The sequence below is a fragment of the Epinephelus lanceolatus genome, chromosome 21, assembly GCF_041903045.1.
Source record: "Epinephelus lanceolatus isolate andai-2023 chromosome 21, ASM4190304v1, whole genome shotgun sequence".
Lineage (NCBI taxonomy): Eukaryota > Metazoa > Chordata > Actinopteri > Perciformes > Serranidae > Epinephelus > Epinephelus lanceolatus.
This window is the reverse complement of record NC_135754.1, coordinates 21,260,915-21,287,523: the sequence shown is the minus strand read 5'-3', so window position 1 is coordinate 21,287,523 and position 26,609 is coordinate 21,260,915. Positions and strand designations below refer to the sequence as shown.

At 40.0% G+C, this 26,609-nt stretch overlaps 1 protein-coding gene across 2 annotated transcripts in view; it reads left to right on the top strand.

Annotated features, from left to right (window-relative positions):
* The window catches only part of nrg3b (neuregulin 3b), a 312,090-nt gene that overhangs the window by 123,127 nt on the left and 162,354 nt on the right, over positions 1–26,609 (top strand). The window contains exon 2 of one of the 2 annotated variants that reach the window (XM_033610813.2): positions 21,899–22,031. In XM_033610813.2, coding sequence (XP_033466704.2) covers positions 21,899–22,031 — 133 coding nt within the window. Of the gene's footprint in view, positions 1–21,895; positions 22,032–26,609 lie in introns of both variants that reach the window. The other variant, XM_078163170.1, reaches the window with a different exon arrangement.

The window sequence follows — 26,609 nt, the reverse complement described above, 5'->3', positions numbered from 1 at the left end:
ATTCAACAGCGACACACAAAAAACTAAAAACACAGAAATAACAGCATTTCACACCGTCCACAAAGCCAGAATTCTCTTCATTTGTTTCCTCAAGAGAAAGTATTTTTGCAGTAATTTCGAGACAAACATCCAGTCAGTAAAAATATATTTGCCTGTGGCCTTCATTGAGTGTGACACATCAAGCAGAGGCGACGTTGTTGTGTGGAGGAATGAGGCGACTGAATTGTATTCATCCCCAAATGGCTCTAAGCGAAACTTCTTTGATCAATATGTCTGTTAGGGAATGCTATGCACCGGAGAGAACCACTTTCTGAAAACACAACCATCACTCACACACAACATCTTTGGCCGTCAGGTTTAATGTTTTCATGCGTCCTTTGATGGAGGCCATAGAGGAAAGGAAAGGAGAGGAATATTTTGGGGGGAGCGATATGTCTTACAGGGATTTTAACAGCTCCTACAGTATGCGACAGGTGAAATCATCACCATTTATCACCTCATGCACTCATGCTGATGAGTGCTGATGCATTAAACTTAAATCTCTATTCTGAGGCCATCCAATTAACTGACTACGCTGTTATTGCTGCTCAATATGCATGCATGGTGAAATTCAGAAAAGTGATAAGCATAGGAAAAGCATTCTATATTGTAGGGCTGTGACAATTATTTTCATTGTCAATTAGTCTGTAGATTTTCTCAATTAATCGATTAGTTGTTTGGTTGAAAATGAGTTTCCCGAGGTGTAAGATGACATCCTCAAATTTCTTCAAACCACAAAGTAGCAATACCACTGACAAGCCAACAGCAAGGGGTTTGGCAAGCAACCGAGCAAGCGCTATCGCAATGTTCATGTGTTTTCTATTTATTTATGGGGACCGCCTTTTATTAACACCATGTGAGCAGCATAACAAGGTGCTGAGTGTCTACTCTGCGCTGAACACTGCACATTTTCCTTTTTTTTCTGGTCACCATTTCAATCAGGAGAGACTTTTTTATAGTGAAAAGAATATTAACGTGAGCATAAGAATGAAAAAATGTCTTTGGTGATTAGACCCCATTGAGATATTTTTAAGGACATGATGAATCCATAGTTGAATAGGGAACCCCCCCAGGGTCTAGACACTGGTGGTGGTAGAGGTGGTGAGGATGAGATTTGGAGAAGATGGAGAAGTGCTACTGATCTGGATGAATAGAGGAATGAGCCTTTGCTGAGCTCGTCCAGGACTCTGGATGCGATGGCTGGAGGTGAACGGGGTGTGAGATGGTGCAGCACTTCTGCCTAAAATGATGGCTGACAACAGCAGAGGAGAGAGCAGATTAAAAATTTTGCAGTAGTGTCCTGATTGGCAAAGTGGCAAAGTTTGAGTGAGCAGCCACAGTCAGCTGATTAGAGGAAGCAGTGGGAGTGGGAGGGAGAATATTGTGAATGGATGAGCACAAAGTCTTCCTGATTAAACTTACGCTGAGATTCATGGGTTGAAAAATAGTCAACCTTGGGTAAAACACTACAGTCATCTGTGGCTGTCACTTTTTACCCTGCTGTCCAATCACAGTAGAGAAGTGGCAGAACAAATACTACAAAGACCAACTGTCAGAGTGCTGAACAACAACAATGGAGAAGACATTAATACAGAATCCACATAGACTGGTGGGTCCGTCCAGCCTTCCCTTCTTCCAGAGCAAGTACTCTACCTTCTGCCAACATTTTTATTTTGGCGGAAATTCTGTATCAGAGCAACCAGACACAACCAATGCGTCTCAGCTGAAAAGAACGCAGTCTCCCTTTTTGCGCCTCATTAGTCCTTGATCACATAGAGGCGTGCCACACTGGCTTTTTTTGTTGTTGTTTTTGTTTAATTGAATGCCACTAGCCCATCACGTCCTTACACTAACCTTCTCGTGTGATCAATCTACCCTTTATTTATTTTTTATTTCACAGTAATTACTTGCTAGTTCCTAAAATGGACAGGCAGAGGCTACTTGCTGTAGCTCTGGTTGAGGGTGAGAGGCTGTCAGTAAATAGTTTGTTGGGCACAGGGAAGCAGAGATCTGTGTGGGTACATGAGACCCTAAAAAAGAAGCTGGATCACGGCGAGTACCACCAGTTGGTCCAGGAGCTTCACCTCAATGATGGCTGTTTCCAGGCATATTTTAGGATGACTCGGGCAGTTTGACAACCTGCTGTCTATCGTCGGGTCATATCCCTCTGGGTATCCAGCAACCGCTACCACCAGTTTCTCCTCCGTTGTCTACCAACTGTAAACTTGTTGTTGTGACCACCACAGAAGGCCCACCTCTCAAATCTTTTCTCAAATCACCCTTTTCTGCTCTGATTTGATTTTTCAACTTCAGGAGTTCAGAGCAGTCCAGCAAAAATACCAGGAGCCTAGAGCTCAGAAACGCCAGGTGCGTCACAACACAAAAACAACGAGCAAAAAGCCCAATTCTTATTAAACAATTACAAAAAGGTGCCTCCAGCTGTTAAAATGCTTTCTGCGTGATCAGGGCCTTACCCTTCTGTGTTCCGTATTTAACAATCAACAAACAATTAATTTGTTTTAAAACTGTGTTATCTCTGTCATTTAAAAACAACAATAGCCAATTTATTGACTTAACAACCAAGCTCATTTACGAAGCACCAAAATCAGGATAAATGAAGTAATTTGCAAAACAACAAAACAATTATAATACCAATATCACTCTGTTGAAATTCCTTAAACACAATACCTCTTTTATTTTGTCTACAACCCAAAGATATTCAGTTTGCTATCATAGAGGATTAGAGAAACTAGAAAATATTCACATTTAGGAAGCTGGAATCAGAGAATTTAAACTTTTTTTTCTCTATAAAGGTTACTCAAACCAATTAGTAGATTATAAAATTAGCTGAAGAGTAATTTAATAGTTACCAGCTAATTGATTAATTGTCGCAGCTCTAATATATTAAGCCTGTGTGTGTGGATTTCCTGCAGTCGTGCGCAACTCCTTGGGTCAATATATCTACAGTCACCACACTCTCCTCTGTTTAGCACTCAAAACACACACACACACACACACTCCCTCTCTCTTTCTCCCACACACACACACATGCATGCATGCAAATGAACATAGCAGGTGGTGAGGTGTTAAACAGGCCATAATTTGGCTAGAATTTGACGGCAGACTCTCCCTGAAGGCCAGGGGAGGGCTAAACAGGATTTCACTGATCCAGCGTCAGGGCCAACACTGCCAGTCCCCATGCATTATCGGTGCCAGTCCGGCATTTCCATGCACTTGGAGATACCCCCACAGTATGTGTCTGGCAGCACTGCTTCAGGGTAAAGCCTCGAGGTCCATATGTACAAATGCAGCTTTCAACTTTACTTTAAAGCCACTCACAAACTCATCGTCAGAGTCTCCCCCCTCTCCCCACCTCGCTTATCGGCATTTGCTTAGTCCGTTTGTCACATTATCAGTGCTCTCTCCTTTTTGTCAAGTAACACTGATGACAAGCTCACTCCCGAGGGAGGCTGAGCCACAACCTTTCCCTTGTTTCTGCATGTGTCACCGTGATTGGATCAGAGCTGTGTCTTTCTGCTGTGAGTGAGCAGTCTGAAAGGCATGTAATCCTGTTCCCACTGCTCCATTGAGAGCAGCAGGCGTTTGCGGGTGTGTGTAGCTGCCTGTTTCTACCTATGTTTATTTTTGTAGAGCTTTGGGGTGATAATGCCGGGGCGAATTTGCTGTGACTGGTGTTTTTTTTGCATGTGTGTGTGTGTGTGTGTGTGTGTGTGTGTGTGTGTGTGTGTGTGAGACAGGGAGCCACCTCCATGATATGGATGGCTGTATTGAGCAGGACCCAGTGACAGGGGAAATCTGCCTCGTTTAAAGGGGAAAGCAAAACTCATCAGGGCTTTGCTTTGTCCATGAGACGCACAGTTAGTGGGATTTATAATTGGGATTAACTGTTGTCCCCTGGTGTATTTTTCAAAGCTAGTTATCATTAATGTAATCCAATTAGTACATTCATTGTGTTTACAGATTTGTCTCTCAATGACTCATCGCAGGTGTACTTAATTTATTAACCTAAATAGATTCATTTGATATTGTTCATTCTATATGCCTGCCACAGATTAGTGTGACATTTATTTTTTATCTTTTATCATTACTTTTCAGCAGTTTGAATAATCAGTCAGTATGCTCCAACTCTATAAATACACACGGAGGTGTGAAGCTGAGTTTATAAATTAACATATAAACCATTCACAACATAATGCCACTCTCTGTGCTGGACAACACACCAATACATTCCATGCATCAAAATGTCTCCAACACTTGGGCACTGAATAAAGATCACGATTAGCATCAGAACGCAGAAGTTTGTGTTTGGCTATTCATGCTTTGATAATTCACATCACTTAGAAAAAGTTAATGAGTGCAGGTGGAAAAGCACTTGCTACCTACAGATGGCTGAATAGAGTTGTTCTGCTCAAAGAGAAGGCCTTCACACAGCTCTCCAGCTCTTATGGAGGAGACAGTGTTTGAATCAGAGCATGCCATCTTGACAGTGTTGCCCCTAAAACATAAAATGCCCTGTCACTGTAATTTCCTGGTACCCAACTGTCGCCAAAATCCACGTCATAATCCGGCTTGGTATGTTAGATAACAGACAAATAGTGACCAATAGAGACTGACCTCTCCCAAAAAATGACACCACTGGACAGCCCGTGTTAATGTTAACTATAGACAGTGACCTCTAGTGACCACAGTAACTATGACGGGATGAAAGGAAGTCAGGTGACGTAGTACAAAAAGTGAAAAGGTGAAAAAAGAGGAGATCGGGGAGGATGGATGGGTCAAAAAACACAGGACTTTCACCCCCGAGACTGGAGTTCATGTTCTGTGTGAAACCAAAACACAGTGTTGAGTTATTTTAGGTTACATATGTACACCATGTTTCCATGTTCCTTAACATCAAGTACATTTTGTGACTAAGACCAGCTATGATTCCTTTCCTAAATATAACTTTACTGGTAGGAGCAAGGGGTGGGAATCACCAGAGAATCCACGATACGATATTATCACAATACTTTATTTTTTACAAATATATTTATTGCATTTTTCATATAAAACACAGAACAGCTCGGACATAACATGGTGAATAGAAGTAGTAGTTGAAAATAAGATAATAAGGGAACAATGAAAAAAGAAGAATTAATAGAGAAAAATTAAAGTAGTGGGCATTACATCCATCCCCAACCTTCATCACTTCCTCCAACCATATAAAGGCAGCAACACACAGACTAACAAGTAGGCTATATAGACACATAACAAGGTTACAAGAAGATTAATTTACAGGAAGTGTAAGCCGATTTAGGAAACCCCTATAATATAGAGGATGACAGCGTAGGTCCAATGTACTTTAAGTAAGGGTCCCAAACTTTATGAAAAGCATCTACTGAGAAGTGAAGCATACAAGAGATATATTCATTGGGAATACACTGCATTATAAGACATTTGTTGGAGCAGCATCCTAGGTCCAGAAGAGCAGAATATTTTGCTTGGCAGCAGAAGTCAAAAGATTGAAGAGTCTCTTGTGTTTGATATTTGTAATATGACCATCCAGGAGTCCAACTAGGAGGCACATAGGGTCCAAATCTATTTGAACACCAAATATAACACACAGTTCATCCACAATATTTGACCAATAGCTCTGTAGCGTCACACATAACACCAAAAACAGTGAATTCAGCTGCCAGACTCAGAGTTACACTTATAAAAGAGAGATGAAATACTGGCATCAATTTTGTTTTTGAAAGCAGGTGTTATACAGTACAGGCCAAAAGTTTGGACACACCTTCTCATTCAATGCGTTTTCTTTATTTTCATGACTATTTACATTGTAGATTCTCACTGAAGGCATCAAAACTATGAATGAACATGTGGAGTTATGTACTTAACAAAAAAAGGTGAAATAACTGAAAACATGTTTTATATTCTAGTTTCTTCAAAATAGCCACCCTTTGCTCTGATTACTGCTTTGCACACTCTTGGCATTCTCTCCATGAGCTTCAAGAGGTAGTCACCTGAAATGGTTTTCCAACAGTCTTGAAGGAGTTCCCAGAGGTGTTTAGCACTTGTTGGCCCCTTTGCCTTCACTCTGCGGTCCAGCTCACCCCAAACCATCTCGATTGGGTTCAGGTCCGGTGACTGTGGAGGCTAGGTCATCTGCCGCAGCACTCCATCACTCTCCTTCTTGGTCAAATAGCCCTTACACAGCCTGGAGGTGTGTTTGGGGTCATTGTCCTGTTGAAAAATAAATGATCGTCCAACTAAACGCAAACCGGATGGGATGGCATGTCGCTGCAGGATGCTGTGGTAGCCATGCTGGTTCAGTGTGCCTTCAATTTTGAATAAATCCCCAACAGTGTCACCAGCAAAACACCCCCACAACATCACACCTCCTCCTCCATGCTTCACAGTGGGAACCAGGCATGTGGAATCCATCCGTTCACCTTTTCTGCGTCTCACAAAGACACGGCGGTTGGAACCAAAGATCTCAAATTTGGACTCATCAGACCAAAGCACAGATTTCCACTGGTCTAATGTCCATTCCTTGTGTTTCTTGGCCAAAACAAATCTCTTCTGCTTGTTGCCTCTCCTTAGCAGTGGTTTCCCAGCAGCTATTTGACCATGAAGGCCTGATTCACGCAGTCTCCTCTTAACAGTTGTTCTAGAGATGGGTCTGCTGCTAGAACTCTGTGTGGCATTCATCTGGTCTCTGATCTGAGCTGCTGTTAACTTGCGATTTCTGAGGCTGGTGACTTGGATGAACTTATCCTCAGAAGCAGAGGTGACTCTTGGTCTTCCTTTCCTGGGTCGGTCCTCATGTGTGCCAGTTTCGTTGTAGCGCTTGATGGTTTTTGCGACTCCACTTGGGGACACATTTAAAGTTTTTGCAATTTTCCGGACTGACTGACCTTCATTTCTTAAAGTAATGATGGCCACTCGTTTTTCTTTAGTTAGCTGATTGGTTCTTGCCATAATATGAATTTTAACAGTTGTCCAATAGGGCTGTCGGCTGTGTATTAACCTGACTTCTGCACAACACAACTGATGGTCCCAACCCCATTGATAAAGCAAGAAATTCCACTAATTAACCCTGATAAGGCACACCTGTGAAGTGGAAACCATTTCAGGTGACTACCTCTTGAAGCTCATGGAGAGAATGCCAAGAGTGTGCAAAGCAGTAATCAGAGCAAAGGGTGGCTATTTTGAAGAAACTAGAATATGAAACATGTTTTCAGTTATTTCACCTTTTTTTGTTAAGTACATAACTCCACATGTGTTCATTCATAGTTTTGATGCCTTCAGTGAGAATCTACAATGTAAATAGTCATGAAAATAAAGAAAACGCATTGAATGAGAAGGTGTGTCCAAACTTTTGGCCTGTACTGTATATGAGTGATGTACAATTCTGAAATGAGTAGATTTGGTTCGATTCCTGCCATTCTAGATCGTCAATAGTGAGTTTAGGGCTCCATAGAATTATCGTGATACTTAAGTCAAGATACGACATTATTGTGATTTTGAATATGTTGCGATATGCTGAGTATTGTGCTAAAATGTATTGCAATTCATATGTTTGTTTGTTTTTTCTCTTTGAACCATATTCTCATTTCCAATGTTTTCACACCAGATACAAAAGCTAAAACATCCAATTAAACAATTTGTCTTGATGATTCGGCACAAGAATTTTTTAATAATAGGACATGTGCCATTAATTTTTTTCACTCATTATTGAAAAGTCTGCTTCCTGGTGACCTTATAACAATAATGATTAATTATAATGATTATTTATTAATAATTGTATATTTCTCTTGTATATTTTAAATTTTACCACTAATTTTTCTTTTTTTTATACATTTTTTTAAATTTATTTACTTTTTCATTTAATTTTGATTTTACTGCTAATACCACTTATTTTTGTATATATTTTATATTTCTTTCTCTCCATATCTATCTATCTATCTATCTATCTATCTATCTATCAAATCACATTCCTCGAATGGTCGATCAGTCAACTTCGTCAACTATTCTTAAAAGTTTGTCTTGACAAGAAAACAAAGCAAAGTTCATTCATTCATTCATCTTCCAACCTCTTCATCCTCTTGACCTGGACAGGTCGCCAGACTATCGCAGGGCTGACACATAGAGAGAGACAACCATTCACACTCACATTCACACCTACGGACAATTTAGAGTTATCAATTAACCTAGTCCCCAATCTGCATGTCTTTGGACTGTGGGAGGAAGCCGGAGTGCCCGGAGAGAACCCACGCTGACACGGGGAGAACATGCAAACTCCGCACAGAAGGGCTCCCACACCCGGGATCGAACCGGCAACCCTCTTGCTGTGAGGCGACAGTGCTAAGCACCACACCACCGTGCCGCCCCAAAGCAAAGTTATGTGTCTAAAATAATAAGTCTGACCAGTTGCCACTGGGTGTACAGCTTCCTCACTATTGTTTACTGTCTGTAAGAGTGTGCCTCCACCGTGTAACGAAAATATAACAGGTCATGGGTGTGGTGTTGTTGACCTGCAGCAGGGCAGCGGATGGCTCAAAACGTGGACAAACTTGACATCAAAATTACAATGTACTGCTGGATTACCAGTGACATACCCTGTGCTGCGCCTCTCCACTGCAGTGCACATCAAATCACGAAAAATAAACAAGATCAGGCAATGAAAAACCTGCAGTGCACCCACATGAACATAGAACCCTGTGAATCTCTACACAGCTGCCTGAAATACACAGCCAAACCTTTCTAAGTCACAGTTTATGTGTCAAATACAGTGCAAAGAAGCACCAGCTTAGACTACAATTTCCTCCTTGAAAATCTGGAGTAGGACTGTGCTTGTTTTTCATATCAATAGAATCATCCGTTGAGATGGTGTAGGGGCTAATCACATCTTCCCTCCAGTAAGCCTAAGTCCTAAACCCCATCCCAGTCAATTTTTACACCAGCTCCCCTAATCCCTCTCCCTTTTGATGTTTCCTGCTGTTTGTATAAGATCAATAAAATATACAAGAGAAAGATGCCCTCCTCTACCTTCATCTTGGCTACTTGCAGCAGACCAAAGCCACTGAAAAGGAACTAGCTGCCATCCAACTGATCTCAGGAGTCCCAAAAAGAGTAAATTGTATCAGTGGGTGCTAAGACCAGCCCCCCTGCTATGCTCATGTATGCCCTCAGCGGCTCCATATGCCAAGAGAGCTGCCAAGGGAGCGGACAGGCAAGCTCAGTGACTGCCAATCTGCAGATGCAGGAGCCGTCCGCTCATGCATATTAAACCCGCACCACCTGCTCGTCGTACATCACACCCTGCATTCTTGGTCCCAGGAATTTTAATCAACTGCGCTGACAGGAAGCCGCTCTGGTCCACGTAGGTGAATCGCTCAACTCCTCTCCTCTTACTCCCGCTAAAGCCGGGATGGGGATGCATGTTGATGCTGCATTTGTGCAACGTCCCAGAGTTCCCCTGAGGAAGACGGAGAGCGTCAGGGAAAGATCAGAATATGCCGATGAGGCAGAGGAGAGACAAGACAGACTGCTGTGCCTTTAAGATATGAAGATCTCTAAATGGCATTGGGTTGTCTTTCTTGTCAAGTTCTCACACTCTTCATACCGTCCCCTCCTGTCCTGTTGTCTGCTCAGGTGTCAATAATTGCCTGCATCTTGCTGAATTAACCAAAAAAAGACAGACAGAGGCAGAGAGATTAAAAAAAGAGAAAACAGCATCAGTACCTTGTGATCAAAATGACTTCTCAATCGTTACACAGTACAGTCGAGGCAAATCAGGCTTCCCAACATTTCCTTTTCTGCTCTTCTTCCCCTCTTTTCATTATTATTTGATATGTTTGCATGTGCAGAACTGCATCTAGAGACGAGTGCTGCATAAAACAGTATTTTGAATCATTTCCAATTCAAATATGTTTGTCGGGTATAAAGAGGGAGCATGGTGAATACCCATGGAAGGAAAATGAAAAAGCTGGTTTTGTCACATTGAAGTATTTTTACACAGCTGTGCGGCGATCATAGCACTGATAACACGGCATCTCAACCCATCAGCACGGAGAAATCAGCATTTTTACCGTCAACCGTCATGTCGGTGAAGATGTTACAGTAAGTAGATGAAGACACAATTAGGTACTCGACTGCACCTCTCAGTCTCTCTGCCAGTTTCTGCTGGCACAGCATAATCCTCTAGAACCCCCAGGATTAAATTTTTATGCCATCTTTTTAAATATAGTCTTAAATAAAATAAAAAATAAAAGAGAGAAGAGAGAAAAAAAAGAGGCAGATGGAGACAGGCACTGCCAAGACAGGACCAAGTGTGGTAACAGTTAGATGCACAGTAGCAGGCAAGCCAAATATGCCACATTTGATAAATAGTTTGTTAGCGTTGATGATAAATCGTTGTGAGAAACAAAAGCATTTCTGTGGAAATGAATAAAATATTTTGATGGACACATGCTGTGCACGTACACACAGACGTGCACACCCCAATTACAGATCATAATCATATATGTAAATTAGTGTTTTGTGAAAATAACCGTAATTATGTTAGAGTTATTTAATGGATGATATTGTTGAGAATAAATTTCAGTCAGTCTACAAAAGAATACATGTTCAGGGCTGTATCATCCTATTTTTTTCTCATGAATAGTCCAGTAATATCCAAGCATATTTTGTCGATATGACTTGATATCATGTGTTCTGTCAAAAGATCTCATCATACACACTGCATTTTATTTGTAAGTCTGTCTCTCCGTGAGTGCTCTTCATGACTTTCATGCCTTCTTACACATTTGTGTGCGTGCCTTGTGTGTTTTTCATTAGTTTCGCGGCCTCTTCCATGGGGGTCCCATTTGTAAACAGTGATGAATTATTAATTACCTCGCCCTTCCTGAAGCAGCACCACAGGTATGTGGATTTCAGCAAAACCCCAGCAAGCTTTAATTTGTGTCTCACTTCTTGCGTGTCCTGTCCTGGAATCAAAATCTAAATGTAATGTCATTGGCATGGCAAAAGCACTAAAGCGACCTTGCTCATTAAATATACATTTGACAGATTCAAATGTATTTCTCCAGTCGCTGGTTATTCTGTTATTTGCTCTGTAAGTAATGGAGATAATGGCATCAAAGTACATCACCCGCTTTTGAATATGAGGTGGAGGCACTCATCCCGTTCTTAACAGCTTTTATGAGCGTCTCCCAGAGTGAATGGATGTATGTTCAGGGCTGCACTGACATCTACATCACAGTGGTTTAGCTAATGTGATGTGTAACACATACCGCTCCAACATAAATCATCTCAGATAACCAAGGCATCCAACAACTTGGAAATTTGTCACAAAAACTTTGGAATAATAGGCATCAGATACAGTATGGCGTTTCTTTTATTCCTGAGATCATAAGCAGTAACATTGTTTTGTCCCTCCTGGTGGCATATTATGATAATTACGCCACAAATTGCAATCAATGAATCAGGATAAATTATCCGTCTAGTCCCATATTACTGCATATGGGTTGTGAAGACAAATTAGCAGAGGAGAAATTGCTTCTAATAACATTGTTCTGTGTTTGAGCATTCTCATAAACCTCATTAGGGATTCAAGTCTTGAACAGGAAGTCAATAACATCTGACGGATTACATTCTGACCTTGATAGCATAGAAACTGCTTCAGGAGGATCTACAGGTCCAGAGAAGTGGAGTCGCTGCTGCCTCTTGTCACAGCGCCACAATTTTGATCCACGTCTAATGTCGATTGGCATTGTGGCTTCGTTACCACGACTGAGTCAGAGAAATGTGCTACTGAGGAGGCAAATTATCTTTGAAAGCCCTCAAGGCACCTTCAGAAAAACACATAGGGAGAGCCCTTGGTACTGATAATAACCTGACAATATGAGTCATGATAACTTCAGAGAAATTCAATCAATCTCACGCATCCCTCTGCGTTCGTGTATTTTTCTTAGGGGTGCTTTTGTAGTACTTCATTTCTACATTTAATAACTATAGGTCCAAGGTCTATCAAGCGGCATAGCATTACTCACACATCTATAGAATAAAAGGGGTAATCAAGCAATAAAATAAATTATCTTCATGAATACACAATGTTCAGTTACAGTGCGATTTCAGTGTTCTTTAGAGAGCTTTGTAGAAATACTTCCTTCCCCCTGCAGAAGGCTGATGCACAGAATTTCTGTGTTTTTCTTAAGGAACAGTTCCACCCAAAATTACATACTCTCTCCTATGTGAGTCCCAGCTCCCCTGATGTTTGCACAGCCTCTTCTATTGGATATATGCAGGTTGTCTCTGACAGTGCAGACAGGTTGTACCTCCAGCAGAGGTATATTCCACATCAGACAACAAGCAAGCCGAGGCTTCTGGTAGAGAGCAGTGCAGGCGATTATTTGGATTTCCAGTTCGGTCTCTTGGCTGCAAAACACTTGCACTATGTTGCGTGGGTTGTGGAGAGAAAATTTCATGGTCACTTTATGATGTGTTTGGGAGAAGGAGGGGGGTCTGGAAATGCAGAGGCTTACTTGTTGTGTGTATGGTGGTCTTGCAAACTTTAATCAAGATTCAGCTGACACAAGGTCAGGAGATAATGTAGATAATTAAAACTTTTCATTAGGGGGTGAATTGTTCCCTTAAGGTTCAATGCATGTTTGATGTCTACTGGGGTCTACTTTATTAACCTGCTGCTTCGGGCCTGTCACTGTGAACACATTCAAAACCCTTTTTAGTTAGTCTAATAATGCTGCTGTTAGATAATGAATCGACTTGAAGGTGTCTTAGTAACCAAGAAGAAAAACAGTACCTTGAAGTCCTGAATGTATCCTGCAGTGACAAATGGAATTAAGCTTCCTTTGCCAAACATTTAATAACCTCTGCATATCCATAGATAGAAAAATAATCACACCATTAATGTACAGTTTATATGTCACAGCTCGGGGCTCTAAGGCTGGACTAGAATGAAGAACAACTTGAGTGCCGGTGACAAATGTCCCATTGAATAGCTATCACTAGGCTGTCATGGCAACCAAAGCCATGTGCTCTTTAATCCTGCTTACTGGCTACGGCTGCAGCTTTTAACCAACAGTCCCGTGGGTCAACTACTATTTGTTTGTGTCATGTCAGGGACAGGAGGTCTCCCAAGGCTTGCAGTCTTGATGATCATGTAAGACATACAGAGCAGCACAGTATGTATGTGTATGCTTCTGTGTTTGTGTGTGTGGGAATGCATGATTTAAAACCTGCATATGATTGGAAAATGTTTCTTCTCCTGACTGAAATTAAGTCATTAAGAGCAAATACAAAAGCAGATATAATCCAGGGAATGAAGGGAGCCCTCGTTAAAATGCAGGTCATAAAAGTGATCAACACTAACATACTAAAATATGAATTTCCCTGAGAGAAAATTAAAATTAGTGCACTAGTGTAATTAATATTTAAAATGTAACTTTAAGAATATATTTTATTTAATTTCAGCCAAGATAAAGTTAATTTAGTGGTTAATACTGCAGTATTATATATATATATATATATAAATGCATGCAACCACGTTACTTAGGGGAAAATGTGATTTGTTTTCAATTGAAGTGGCAATTTTTTTTTTGTTTATTTGATTTTTGTAACATTTTTTATTGGAGAGAAATGTTAACATTGTAATAAAATTAAAGTTTAACCATCTATTTTTGAAAGAAACAAAGAAAAGTCTTTGCAGTAAACGGGTATCGATGATTCAGTGCAGTTTATGGAGGTCCACTCTTTGATAGATAGATGTCACCCAAAGATGCAAGTGCCCTCTTGGAAATTTCTTTTTAAAAATTATAATAGGCACTTTTTCAGTAATATTATGGGAAAAGACTCTAAAAGTAAATCTTTTATTCTATTTTTGTTTTTTTTTAAATGACTAGAAACAGAGGTCCACCCTTGGTGGGGTACAGCAAAGGTCCACTGTTGGTAATGTAGGCGTGTATGTGTGTGTGTGTGTGTTGCACCTGACAGGCCTCACAGGGCTATGCCACTGTGTATACATAGTGACCATTGCTATTTATATATATTGGATATTCAAGGCTACACTCAAGTTCTTTTTCCCTGTACTGCATATCTTGTCCATAGTTTTATCGCTCAAGGTCCTATGGTCATGCTCAGTAGCTCAATGCATTTTTTAAGCATACATATTGTGGTTTTTGTAAAGCTTTATATCTCTCCCTCTCTCTCTCTCTCCACATATATATATATATATATATATATATATATATATATATATATATATATATATATATATATACATACAGTATGTTTTCCCATGGGTTGGGCCATAGTTGGAATACATTATTTTCATGAGAGTTAAAAATAAAACAATGCTAGCTTAGCGTCTAAGAGTCCTTGATATCAAAAAGTGAATTTGACAGCAGTTTATTTACATATGGTAAAATGATATAACTGAGATGTGTTTCTTTGAAAAATCCCACAACTCTCAATTAGCCATCTTTTTTTTTTTTTTTTTTTTTTTTTCAGGAGACAGTTTTAGCATGCTGGTGGTGTCATATTCAGTATCGTATCCACTCACTGTCATGAGAAGATCAAAATAAGCTTTGTGGTGGTACTCAATCAAGCTGGCATAGTAAGCACTATAGCTGCTGTTGTCCTCACATTTAAGAGGCAGAAAATATGTTTAAATAATGCTTGAATCTCTTGTTTGATATACATTTTTCTCTGAAATTTTTGATTAATTTATTAGTTTTAACAGAACAGAATATTCCCTGAAACAGGACTCCACAAATAATATCACAGTTCTGCTACAACAACCCACCTCACTTGATTAAACACTTAGATACAATGCAACACATGTCCACCTTTGTATATAAGTGTCCATTTTCACTTGCAGTAATTTGCTTTCTTGTGTAAACCCATTAGAGTCTCTGCAACCACAGAGTTATGGTTGGTGGTTTTGAATCCTTCCAGTACATTTGACATCATTTTTGATCAAATGATTTTCATTTTTTTGGGGCTAGCAGATGCAAGCCATATGTTTGGCACCTTTTTCATACAGTGCAAAAAAGGAAGGTGTGCTCTAAACCTGAATCAACAGCCGTCTGTGTAAAAAATATGTTTTGGGTTTTTATCACAGCTTGAAAAACAGTGTGCAGAAACTGATCATTTACCCTCTTCGTTTTAATAATGCACTCCAGTAATGAACTATTTCTCCATTTCTCCTGCAGCAGTGAGTCAAGTGCTGCTTTAGAGAAGAGAAAGTAATTTCCAAACCATTGTGGCAGATGATATAGTCAGGGCCAGTGCGTTGTCCATACCCTACTGCGCTGTATATTCCTCCGAATATGGTTCTATCCAAAAGGCAGCAGTGCATGATGGGTAAGCAATCAGCCGGCTCTCTCAGGACTTTTCCTTTACATAGTAAGGCCCTCTTTGATGTGTGCTGCAGTAAACACAGGGAGTTCTCTCCCGACCACTGTCTCCTGGGGGATAAGGCTCAGCACAAGAACACTAATGAGCACATTAGAAGGAAGCCATAGAAGGAAAATGCTACAGTTGTAAATGGAATTGTCTCTTGTGTTGTCTGTGGCAATGATGCACTGTCTACAGTAAATGCATGTGTGCAGAGTATATACAGAATATGATGGAAGCCTCTATAGGACAGTTACATTAAGCTTTTTTTTTTTTTTCCCGACTTCATGATTTAGATTTAAATCAAGGCTGCGAGAAACTGTAATACAGCAGCCGCGTTATAATTAACAGTTAAAAGTAATCAAGCTTTGGAGTTAAAAGGTAAAAGTGGAGCTGTGGAACTGAAGTGACATATCCGCTGACAATAACACTAACAAACCATTACAAATGGAGCATTCGCCATTTATTCCATTAACAATAATCACGGGTCATAAAGAAGTGATACGTAACAATCCTACCTGCCTGAAAACAGTGTTACTTCCCTGGCTGTGCCAAGGTGTGAGTGAGTAGTTTTATGCTTCCGTGTCTTGTTAAAATGATATGAATACTGTAAAGAGGAGTTTGTTACATACTACTGAATGATCAAAGTTTATAGGACTCCTCAGATCCGTGCTACACCGTGCAGCATAATGTCTGACTGCAGACACTGGCCCACTTTTAGTGCACTTTGATTGGCTGTGAATCCATAGAGAAAAACATGTAGTGCTCTGACTGATTTTTTTTTACTAAAAAAATATGTCTGATTAGCAGTTCCTGAAATGTTAGCATGCATTTATTTAGATTCACTAGTTTTTACTCATTTGACTTTGCTTGTTTGTGGATGTAACCTTCATTTCATGTTACAACAACAGATCTGCATGTAGTGATGAGCCACCCCCTAGAAGTAAAGGCACCTTTCAAATGTAATTCTATATTTATTTTAAGCTGTTGGACTTTTTTTGAAGATATCGATCGAAAGCGATTCAATAGCAGTGACTGGGAAGGAGCACAAGCCTCAGTATTCCTCTCAGATAACTCTGATCTCTCAAGCATCGTCTGAATCTGTGATCCCCAGCCAGTAGATTCCTTGAAAGTTACCAGGGGAATCAGCAATCTGGATTGCCTTTGTGCAGCGGGGAGAGTGAGAGACGTGAAAATGATTTCAAAGAGTCCAGAATCACGCTCCCTCTGCAGCTGCCATTTATTAGCACATTTTCCACCATGTTTTTTTTTTTTTTCACATCCACCTAATAGTGAGTTTCATTTCTGAGTTTCATAGAGTTTGCCAGAGGCTTGCGTTGCGAGGGTTTTATTCTGTAAAGGGCTTCATTAAGAAGCGTTGATAAATTAGCCTAATGGCAACTTGTATGTTTGTCATAATTAGTCATGACACAACATCTTAATGCTTCCTAAGAGTAAGGGACACATCATTTATCAGCTGTTACCTCAATAATGAAGATGAAGATGGTTTGATGTAAAAAAAGAAAGTGCAAAAATCTTCTCTTAAAAAAAAAAAAATGCTTTAATAGGTTTGACTGCTTGGATCTACAGCAGGGTTCACACTGATCTATTCAGGGTCAGTCGCTTGAGTGTCAGGAAATGACAAGCTGGAAAATATCACATCAAAACATACAAACGCACATTATCACCATTCTGCTCCGACACGTTCAAAAAGCTGACTAATTGCTTTATTAACTTGCTCTTTTTCTGACAGGGCAATATTTAAAGAACCTAGCGTTTCGACAGGATCCTGCTTGACAGGTGCTCGTTCAAAGTTGCGCTTGCTGTGCTGCAGATTTTTTACCATTTCTTGCCTGTCACGGTGATGAAACGGGAACCCATAAGAAATTGACAGCCTGTATTGCTCAAGGCCAAACATATCTGAAGATGGCTTTTTTCCTTGATGTGGCCAATGGGGCTAAAAGAGTCAAGACTTAAGAGGTTTTCGTTGCAGATTTTTGAGAGGTAATCAGTACAGGCTGTTTGCTTGTAGACCTTGCACCTGGTGAGGAGAAGCAGAGCCTTTTTATTTTGTAGAATGACAGGTTAGAGACTTAGCACCTTCTCTTCTGTTTTAATGAAATACAGAGCGTTCTAAAATGTGTTTACGGGTCAGATGATTCATTGGGTACTGGAATAAGTGCAATATTAAAAACCAAAGGGAATTTCAAAGACCAGCTATTCTCGAAATCCTTTTGCACATTTTAAGTAGTCCATAATATGTTTAATTTAAGACCACTCATGTCAGCCATCCTCTCCCCGGGTGTGAAACTGGCACATTTGCTGTCTGTAGAAAAAAGGAGAGCCAATATACAAAAGGTGTTGCTGTAATGCGCCTTGGAGTTTTGTGGAAGCTTTGTCCCTCGTGAAAGAAATACACGTCATACATCATCATCATCGATTCCCAAAGTGCTGCGTCAAAGGTACCACAGTGACCTTGTGTAGTTCACATCCTGCCCCACTGCTCCGTCAACAACATGTGACAAATGAAATGATTGCTGCACTTGCACTGCTTTTTATACAGAAAAGACGGCACAGTAAAAGTGGATCAGCAGAAGCCTTCTTCACTGGTTCTTTGAAATAAGATAAGGTGACAAGTGGAGAAAATAAAGTTTTTGAGACATTTCAGCACAGATAAGATTACTCGCGACACAGGTACCAAAAGGGTGTTTGGTATCCGCCTGACCTTGGCTTTTGTAATGTAAATATATCAATGGTTAGGCTTACAGCACAAAATCAATTTCCCCTTCTGTCAGAACAGCTCTGCTTCGTGTGCTTAAACCAAACCAATGACCTAACATAGCGGCCTTTGTCTTTGTATATCAAACATACTGTATCTCACATGTGGTCACTGCTGCTGTGTGAATAATAGATACGAGGGACTTTAAACGCCGTGACAATTATTATCAGGGACATGCGTACCACAGGGGGACATTGTGTTCTATTTTCTATTATTAAAGTTGCATCTTGGAATAGATAACCTTTTGAGCATTCCACTCTGGGAATTTGTGGAATTAATAATACAAGATGTAATCTGTGTCTTTTAAAACCTAGAAAGTGAGAGAGTCAACTCGGGTTCAAAACCTACTTTCATATGCATCACACTCTTGGGGCTGGTGTATAAGAAGTAATCCAAAAATGAGTCTAACTAGCAATCAAAAAGCATTCAACAGATGCAGAGTGTGAATGCCTTTAGTTTCATTTAAAAGCATCCACCCCAGGGATGGGCATGAACGTGCTAACACAGCAGCGTTCATTAAATGGGTTCATATTTTTGGTCAACGCAACTTATGAACTTGAGCTTGTGCATCGTTCACTCTTGTGACAGTTAACAAAGCTCATTTTACAGCACCCCATGATTTATGGCGAATTAAACAGCAGGGTCTCCGACTGTCTTGTCCGCAGTGAGTCTCCTGTTTTTCTGCCTCCATTCCGGTTGCAAGTCAGAAGAAAGACACAGCGTAGCCTACCGATAGCCTTCAGCTGCACCTTTGAAGTGTAGAAACACAGTCCTGATAGCCTCTAGCTCGCCAACCCTTGGCATCGGACCAAAAAAAAGTCAGCCATGACTGGCAAGTGCTCGCTGCCTTCGTTGGTTGGGTTAGTGAGGTTTAGGCATGAAGAGGGAGATTGGTTATGGTAAAAATGTCATTATAGGTCAATCAGCGGAGGAAAAAGGTCGAGCACAGCGGATAATGCCTTTGCTATCCCAGATGCAAATTCACTACCCAGAGCCGACTGCAGAACATGAAACGGTGGCTGCAGTTTTCCTGAAGCTTCCCTAAGCTTCTTTAATCGATCAAGGCATCAGTTGGTTTGGTGTTTGTTGGCCAAATTTCGTATTAAGTCTAAAACTGAGTAAGTTTGGACTATTCCTATTAAGGTACTATAATTTTGAATATCCTATCTTGTATATATTGTGTGTATGTATATATACTAACTATTACTTTTTAAAAATATGTTAATATTCCAATTACATTGTCTGAATAATAAGAATTGCTTTGTCCAAACCATGTTGTGCCAAAAAAAAAAAATAGGGAAGTCTAATTATGGAATGGACTCTGCTTTGAAAATGTGTAGCTTTCTGTAGTTTTAAAAAAGCCTTAAAATGTAAAATGATTAAAATGTAAAAAAAGAAAAAAAAGATTTTTATTTTCAAGTACAGTGCAATTGATTATTAATTTATTAATTCCCTTTCTTTGGTATCGTTGATATTCCGGTTTATCCTTTGGTTGATATAGACGATACAGGATAACCAAAAATAAGGGGCCTCAGACTATTCCTATATCGATTATTCATTGTGAGAAAATTTGTGTGAAATAATCTTTGTCTCTCCAGATGTATATTCATTCATGTACCCTGTAGAACTGAAATTGTAACACATCTTTGAGCTATAGCAACTGTAATGAAGCCAGTGGCAGTGCCTGTGCTGGCTCGCTTGGAAGCATATGAATTGCAAATTTTATGTTTTTTAACTGCTGCATAATTTGGCTCATGCAGGGTAAATTCAATTTCCATTGCATCTACAGTATACCTTTACTGCACTATTTTTTCCACTACCAGCAACATATGATACATTCAGTGGTGGAACATAAACTCACATTGGTTTATCTTGGCTCTTAAAAGTAATCTCTGTCTGTGATTCTGTAGTAGTATATGGTAATAAGTTTTGTTTGAGGAGTTGGCAGTGGCGACGACTGGGGGCTGCGGATGGGTAGCAGGAATTCTACTTTAAAAGAAAAAATGGCTTCTAAAACTTAAAAAATTCTAATTGTAATCTATCAAGTAGTTCATTTTAATTTGTGAACTGAACTTTGAGCCAGCTCTTGTCACGTGTCAACATGCACTCAATCTCCCGACATAGATATAAAAAGAGAAAAGGACCCCAGATGCATCTGAAGAAATGTTATGAGCCTCTACAGTAAGTGGTCTAAATGATAGCTTCCAAAGTTTTGACTCTGACAGAGCAGAGTCATGGTTGGTCCCAAGAACACAACATATCTCTTTTTGTGTTCCCTCTGATCTCTCATCATCTCTCGGGCCTTACACGAAGAGCCCCAGGATTTATCGATCAATGGCCGTAAACAAAACATAGATTGAACTGGACACTTGGGCACAACAAATGGATTACTGACTTTTTATTCCTCCACACGCAATTGGTCACTAGAGCCTCAACTGAAAAAGGGCCATTGGCCGGCAGGAGTGCGGCGCACAAAGCAGGCAGACTCACATGAAAGGATGATAGAAATAGGCACGGAATGACAATTAGAAGAATACAGTGTGTGAGCGTGCATGTGTGTGCATTTATACGGTGTGTCAGTGTGCACAGTATAAATGGATGAAAGCAGAATCAGATGTGTAATCCAATTGTATTGGCAAGGTATTGAGTGTAATACCAGTCAATCCAATTTTCAAAGCCTGGCTACATGACGGAGTCAAAGAGCTTCTGAGTGATAATTTCAATGTTATAGTACGTGTGTGTGTGTATGTTTGTGTGCCCACACATGTGTATCCTTGTGCATGAATAAATGTCTGCATACACTAACGTGTGGATGCACACACTAGCTCACATTATTTATATGTCGCTGTGGCCACATGCCTGACAGCTGTGCATATTTCACAGGGTGGAGAACTCTGCATTGCAGTGCTTGTACATGGCAGCCATGCTCTTTATGTGAGAGCGGCTCAGGGTCAGACTCGAAGAGGAGAATTAAAGCTACATCTCCGAGCCCATCTCTCTCTCCGCTGTCTCTTTGTAGTGTAACATTATCGTCCCGCTTCCTTACAGCTGTAATGTATTTTTGTGTTTTCTAACTGTGTTTACCAAAGCAACAGACCAGGAAACTCACTAAGGAATTGCAGTTAAACTGCTTCATTTGAAACAAACAGCAAAACAGACACCAGGAGTGCCGTACATATGTTTTATAAAAGCAACAAATACACCAAAAGCAGTGCAACGCTGATAACAATAATAATACTAAGGCGTGTTGTTGCAGTCAATAACATGCATTACACCATTACTTTCTTTATTGCATCAGGGCAAAGTCGGAAAACCTTCAAACCGAAAATGCTAATTCTACTCAGCCAGTAATGAAGACAGTCATTTCCGAGGGCAATCCTGCCTTTAGCCCAAAGACTGTCAGAAATCAACAACTAATGAAGTCTTCTCTTTCAGTCAGAGCAGAGTGGTTATTTCAGTACAAATAAAGAAGGAAAGCTAAACTTTTAGCACCCTGACAGGATGACGCGCAGAGGCACTTAAAGAAATTAAAGAAATGAGAAACGTCCCTGTGCAAATTAGCTTTGATCTAAGTTGAATGAATGAGAGATATTTGATTTTTTTTAAACATTCATAGTGTCTAAATCTGTCCTTCCTGTCTCTTTCTGTCCACAGCAGTGGCCCCCACACTCCCCAGTCTGCGTTCAGAGGTCTTCAAGCCGTGTGTGGAAGACAAGGACCTGGCCTTTTGTTTAAACGAGGGAGAGTGCTCCATCATTGAAACCGTGGCTGGGGTTCACAGACACTGCAGGTGAGTGTGTGTGTGTGTGTGCGTGAGAGGCATTTGGTTTCTACTCAGCATTGACGTTTCCTCTCTTTGCCCTTCCCCTTCAATCGCTAACCTTGGGGTCATTTTCATTCAAGCTGCCTTTTTTCCCCCTCACCAGCCTGACAGTGACTGTGTTGTTAGAGTGATGAAACACGGGAAAATCCTTGTGCAAATGCACCCAAAATGCACCCAAGCTCCAGAATCACAAAGCACACCGCAGCTGATTCTCCGATCCACACCATCACCATCAAACTATACAAATGCACTTCCAAGCAGGAGGCACATGGGGAGCAAATGTGATCTAACTGTGACTTTAATTTGGTCTGACAAAACTTTTAATAGTGAAAGCAGCCTTTTTTCTCTCTGGTATGAGATGCATTTTAATGGTAGGTGAAAAGAAAGGACTCCTGCAAGATCCGTCTTTGATCTTACTTAAAAGATTTTTTCTTCTTCTTCTTTTTCCCAATTTCTTTTTGCCTTTAGTTTCACTCAAGCAGTCGCTCACACCTTGAACAAAATAAATAGAGGTAACTCCTTTAAGTATAGACTTAGTGGACTTTTCACACAGCTCATAATGTGGCAGGCCTATCTAAAATGTTGTCAATTACCTAGATTAAATTTATCGAAGACAGGAATCCAATCTTTTCTAATGCCTATGACAACCCATTTGCCTGCATTAGCAAGCCAATATCATTTATCTGCCAGCTGGTTGTGTTTCTCCATATCTGTCGGAGAGAGCAAGCAAAGTATGTTTATATAGCACTCAAACCAGAAAATACAAAGTGATGTATAGGGAGAGGGGGAATATATGTCGGTTAAAGTGCTTCGCAATGTTTTTTGAGCAGCATATTCAGTGATATAAGTTTCTGTTGGTTTTACTGTAGTGCAAAAACCAGACACAAAAAAGTGCTAGGAAAGCCCGCTCATTACTAATGCTCATGTGACTGTATGTGCATTGCAGATTTATGTGCATGCACCATTCATTAGCAGGTGCAAGATCTTGCCTGGACCTTCGGTGTCTCTCTCCTCTTTGTATGATCCTGCATGTCTGCTCCCCCTCGTGGCACCCTCCACTTCAACCCTGCAATCACTCTCATGCATCACTTTAAAAATACATCACTTTAAAAATACATGATAAGGTATTTTCTCCGAGGGAAGAGTTGTGCTGAATGGTGCTGAATTGAAAAACAGCTCATTAGCACACCTACCTGGAATTAAAGGGGCCTAAATCTTCATCGAGAAAAAAAAAACCTGGTGCATTATAAATGAGGCATGAGCATGAGTCAAGCTTCTTAGGAAAGTACGTCGAGCAAATTAAAGTTGGAAAAACAGTCGGAAATTGTGCATTTACTGATAATTTTCGGTCATGAAAGCAGTCAAATGGTTTAGTCAGTTACCCAGATAAATGAATTAAACAAATGTTTGTCTTGGAAATGTAATTTTTTGTGTAAATTTGTTTGACATGATGAAACAAATACAGTTTTAGTGATAACTAGGTATAACAATGGGAAAATACATCAGTTTGAACAGTTGAAAGTTTTAAGTATTAATACTCATAAGACTTGTATATTTGATAGCATAATGATATATATCTACTGAACAGAGACAGTTGAGACTCTGGTAATGATTCTGTGATAGAAAGGAGAATCAATGTGTGTTTCATGCCTTAATATGGCCGGCACAACAAATTGGAATGTCCCACCTGTGCAGCAGCAGCAGTATCAAGAAACCCTGAAGACTCGTAGCAACTACCCTCTGGGCTATAATTAGCGACAGTTGAATGACTGCATACAGCAGGACTGAGGAAAGACTGGAGGGCCTAACCAAGAGGCGCTGTCTGCTAATTTCTCCTGAGCTGAGTGCGTGTTGTTTGAAAGAATGATTACAGGTTTGTGAGTAGTTTCATTGAAAGGTTGGGTTTTTTTTGACTGAGAAAAGTCCAGGCAGTAAGTCAGAAATATATTATCATTTCACTCCAAACTCACTGCCATGCTGATGTTGTTTAATGTCATCGCTATTAAGTGGAACTTCAAGTGTACTTGTCATTTTACTGGATTTGCAACAAGTAATATGAAACAAGTAAGTTTAACTTGCAGTCTGTATTAAAGCTGTGTTAAAGGATTTGTCACCACTAGGGGGCAGAAAATCCCCAACCCCAACCCAAACCCACAGTACTGTAGAAGTAAAACAGGTTGAAAAGAGGTTGTACCGAACATAAACTCCTTGAAACTAATTCTTTATTCCTATGTGATGAAGCCAACCTTATTATTCCACAAAATTATTCTGTTTTATGGAAGGAATAATTCCTTTGTACTGCAGTCTCCTAAAAACAACACAGTTCCTAACATCTCACATTTATCACATGAACATGCCATTCTCTCTATCTGCCTGTCGAATTAAAGGGTAACGGGTGTTTTTCAGCTGCAAACAGGCTGCAATGTAACTACTCTGGGCACATTTACACCGTCAATTTATGTCCGCTGAAAGTGCTTGTTTTTGCAACTGACATTTTCAGATTATTATTCCAAGTGTCAGTCAAGATTTTGGAAAGATCCCTACAGATAGAAACCTATTTGTTAAATAGTAGGATTCCTCTTGTTAAACCAGAAATATACCTATAATCACCATTGCCAAACCCACCAGACTCCTTTTACATAATCAGTAATATTAGCGTGTATGGAGTGAGCATATTTTCACATCTAACTGGGTGAATTAAGGGTTTATTTCAACCAAATCGGTTGGTGATTGCTGGAACAGTGGAAAGACGAACCAAGATGGCTTTTGTTAGTTTTATTTTGTTTCTGTCGACTTTGATAGAATTGAGTCTTACAATAACAATACTGCTGTTTATTTAAATGGGGTCTGGTGAGTTTGACTATAGCAGTTTAGAAGTTAAAAAAATCTTACTCTGTAACCAAAAGGTCTATCTCTGTGGGAATCCTTTCCATAATGTTGACACACACTTAAAATAATAATCTGAATATGTTAGTAAACATGCACTGTTTGTGGCCTGTTTCGCCACTGCTGGCTGTAGCGCTCTTGCTCCATACTTGAAAGATTTAAAATATGGTTTGTTCTAATTAGACACTTAGACACAGAAACATTGGAAAATAGGGTCCAGGTTGGTTAAGTCCATGATTCACTCATCTTTTTCCTTGTTTCGTCCACCAACTCCTGATGAAACTTTTTAATCTCTTTTTGGCTTGCTAAATGTTTAACTCTCCGTGCCACCCATTTGTTTACTTCGGAACTTGGCCATTTCATGCTGGGAAGGTAGCGTACAGTCAGTTTGTGTGAGGTTGTTTACTGAAAATGGCTGCCCGTGGTTTTATTTTTTGGGGGGGATTGAACCATATGGACTGACAGACCAAAACCATGAGCTGAAAGCTGCAAATAGCACTAGGTTTGCTGCTGTGCTGTAACTGTATTCATACTTCCCTGTTCACAGTGTTGCCGTCTGTTCTTCCTGTCAGTGATACTGTACGTGGTGATAAACCCAGCTATTGTCCATCCACAACTAACAGGGAAAAAGTTGTTTCTTGAAGAAATATAAGGCAGACGATTACACCGAGGTTTTGGGTGGAGATTTTCCTGTAGATCAATCATCCCTCCAAGCAATGCCGGATCAGTGTCCTCATGACAATAACTGCTGATCTCTTCAGTCTTTCCTAAAGTATAGAAAAGTACAGGTTTAACGATCCCTGCCTCTTTTGACGTCATCTTCTCCTCCAGGCCACAGTGCAAAGAGCATAATAGATGGTTGGATTTTTTCCAGTATTAGACAAGCTAAGATGTCAGAACAATCTTTAAACATTTGAATCATTGGATGAGAATACAGTTTTGAACTTGGGAATCAATTTATTTTGTTATGAAACATTTCCTTCGCCCCCTCCCCCCCTCCTGCCGGATGTTCATGTTTGCCAATGCTAATAAGGCTCCCAAAATAAACATGCAAATGTGAGTTAAGACCTACTTCCACATCAGTGCTGTGGCTTCTTAAACACTAAATACCAAAAATGTACAAGAAATCAAAGGTCTTGTTTTAATTGGGGCTCACAAGTAGAATCTTCACTGTATTGATAAGTGAAGTGGAAAGTACATTATTCTTTATCACAGTTTTTTAAGGTGTTATTTCTGTATCCTGCCAAGATCCCCCCAAATTTTTGTCTCGCATTAGTAGAAAATGGCAATAAAATAGCAGATTTAGTGGCAAAGGCAAATTCAAAATGTGCTAGAATATTTTGAAATTATTTCAGTCAGTATGATTTAAACTGTCTGTAAATTCCAAATTTAAGGTATAGTCATCATTTACCGTATTTGTCAACTTGTACAACTCCAGTGAAGTGTGATCCTGTCAGCTCCTTCAAAGTGTGCATTGTATTTCATCATTCTTTACCTGACAGTTGTTGCCTCCTTTGTCCCCTGAGTCTCCATTACTGTTACAGTATGAATCAAGTTCTTATTGAAAAGCATCATATCAATGCAGAGTCTGTTGACTTCATAGAAGTCTAAAAATAAAGAGCTGGTGTCATTTGAAATATTAACCATCAGTTGTCACAC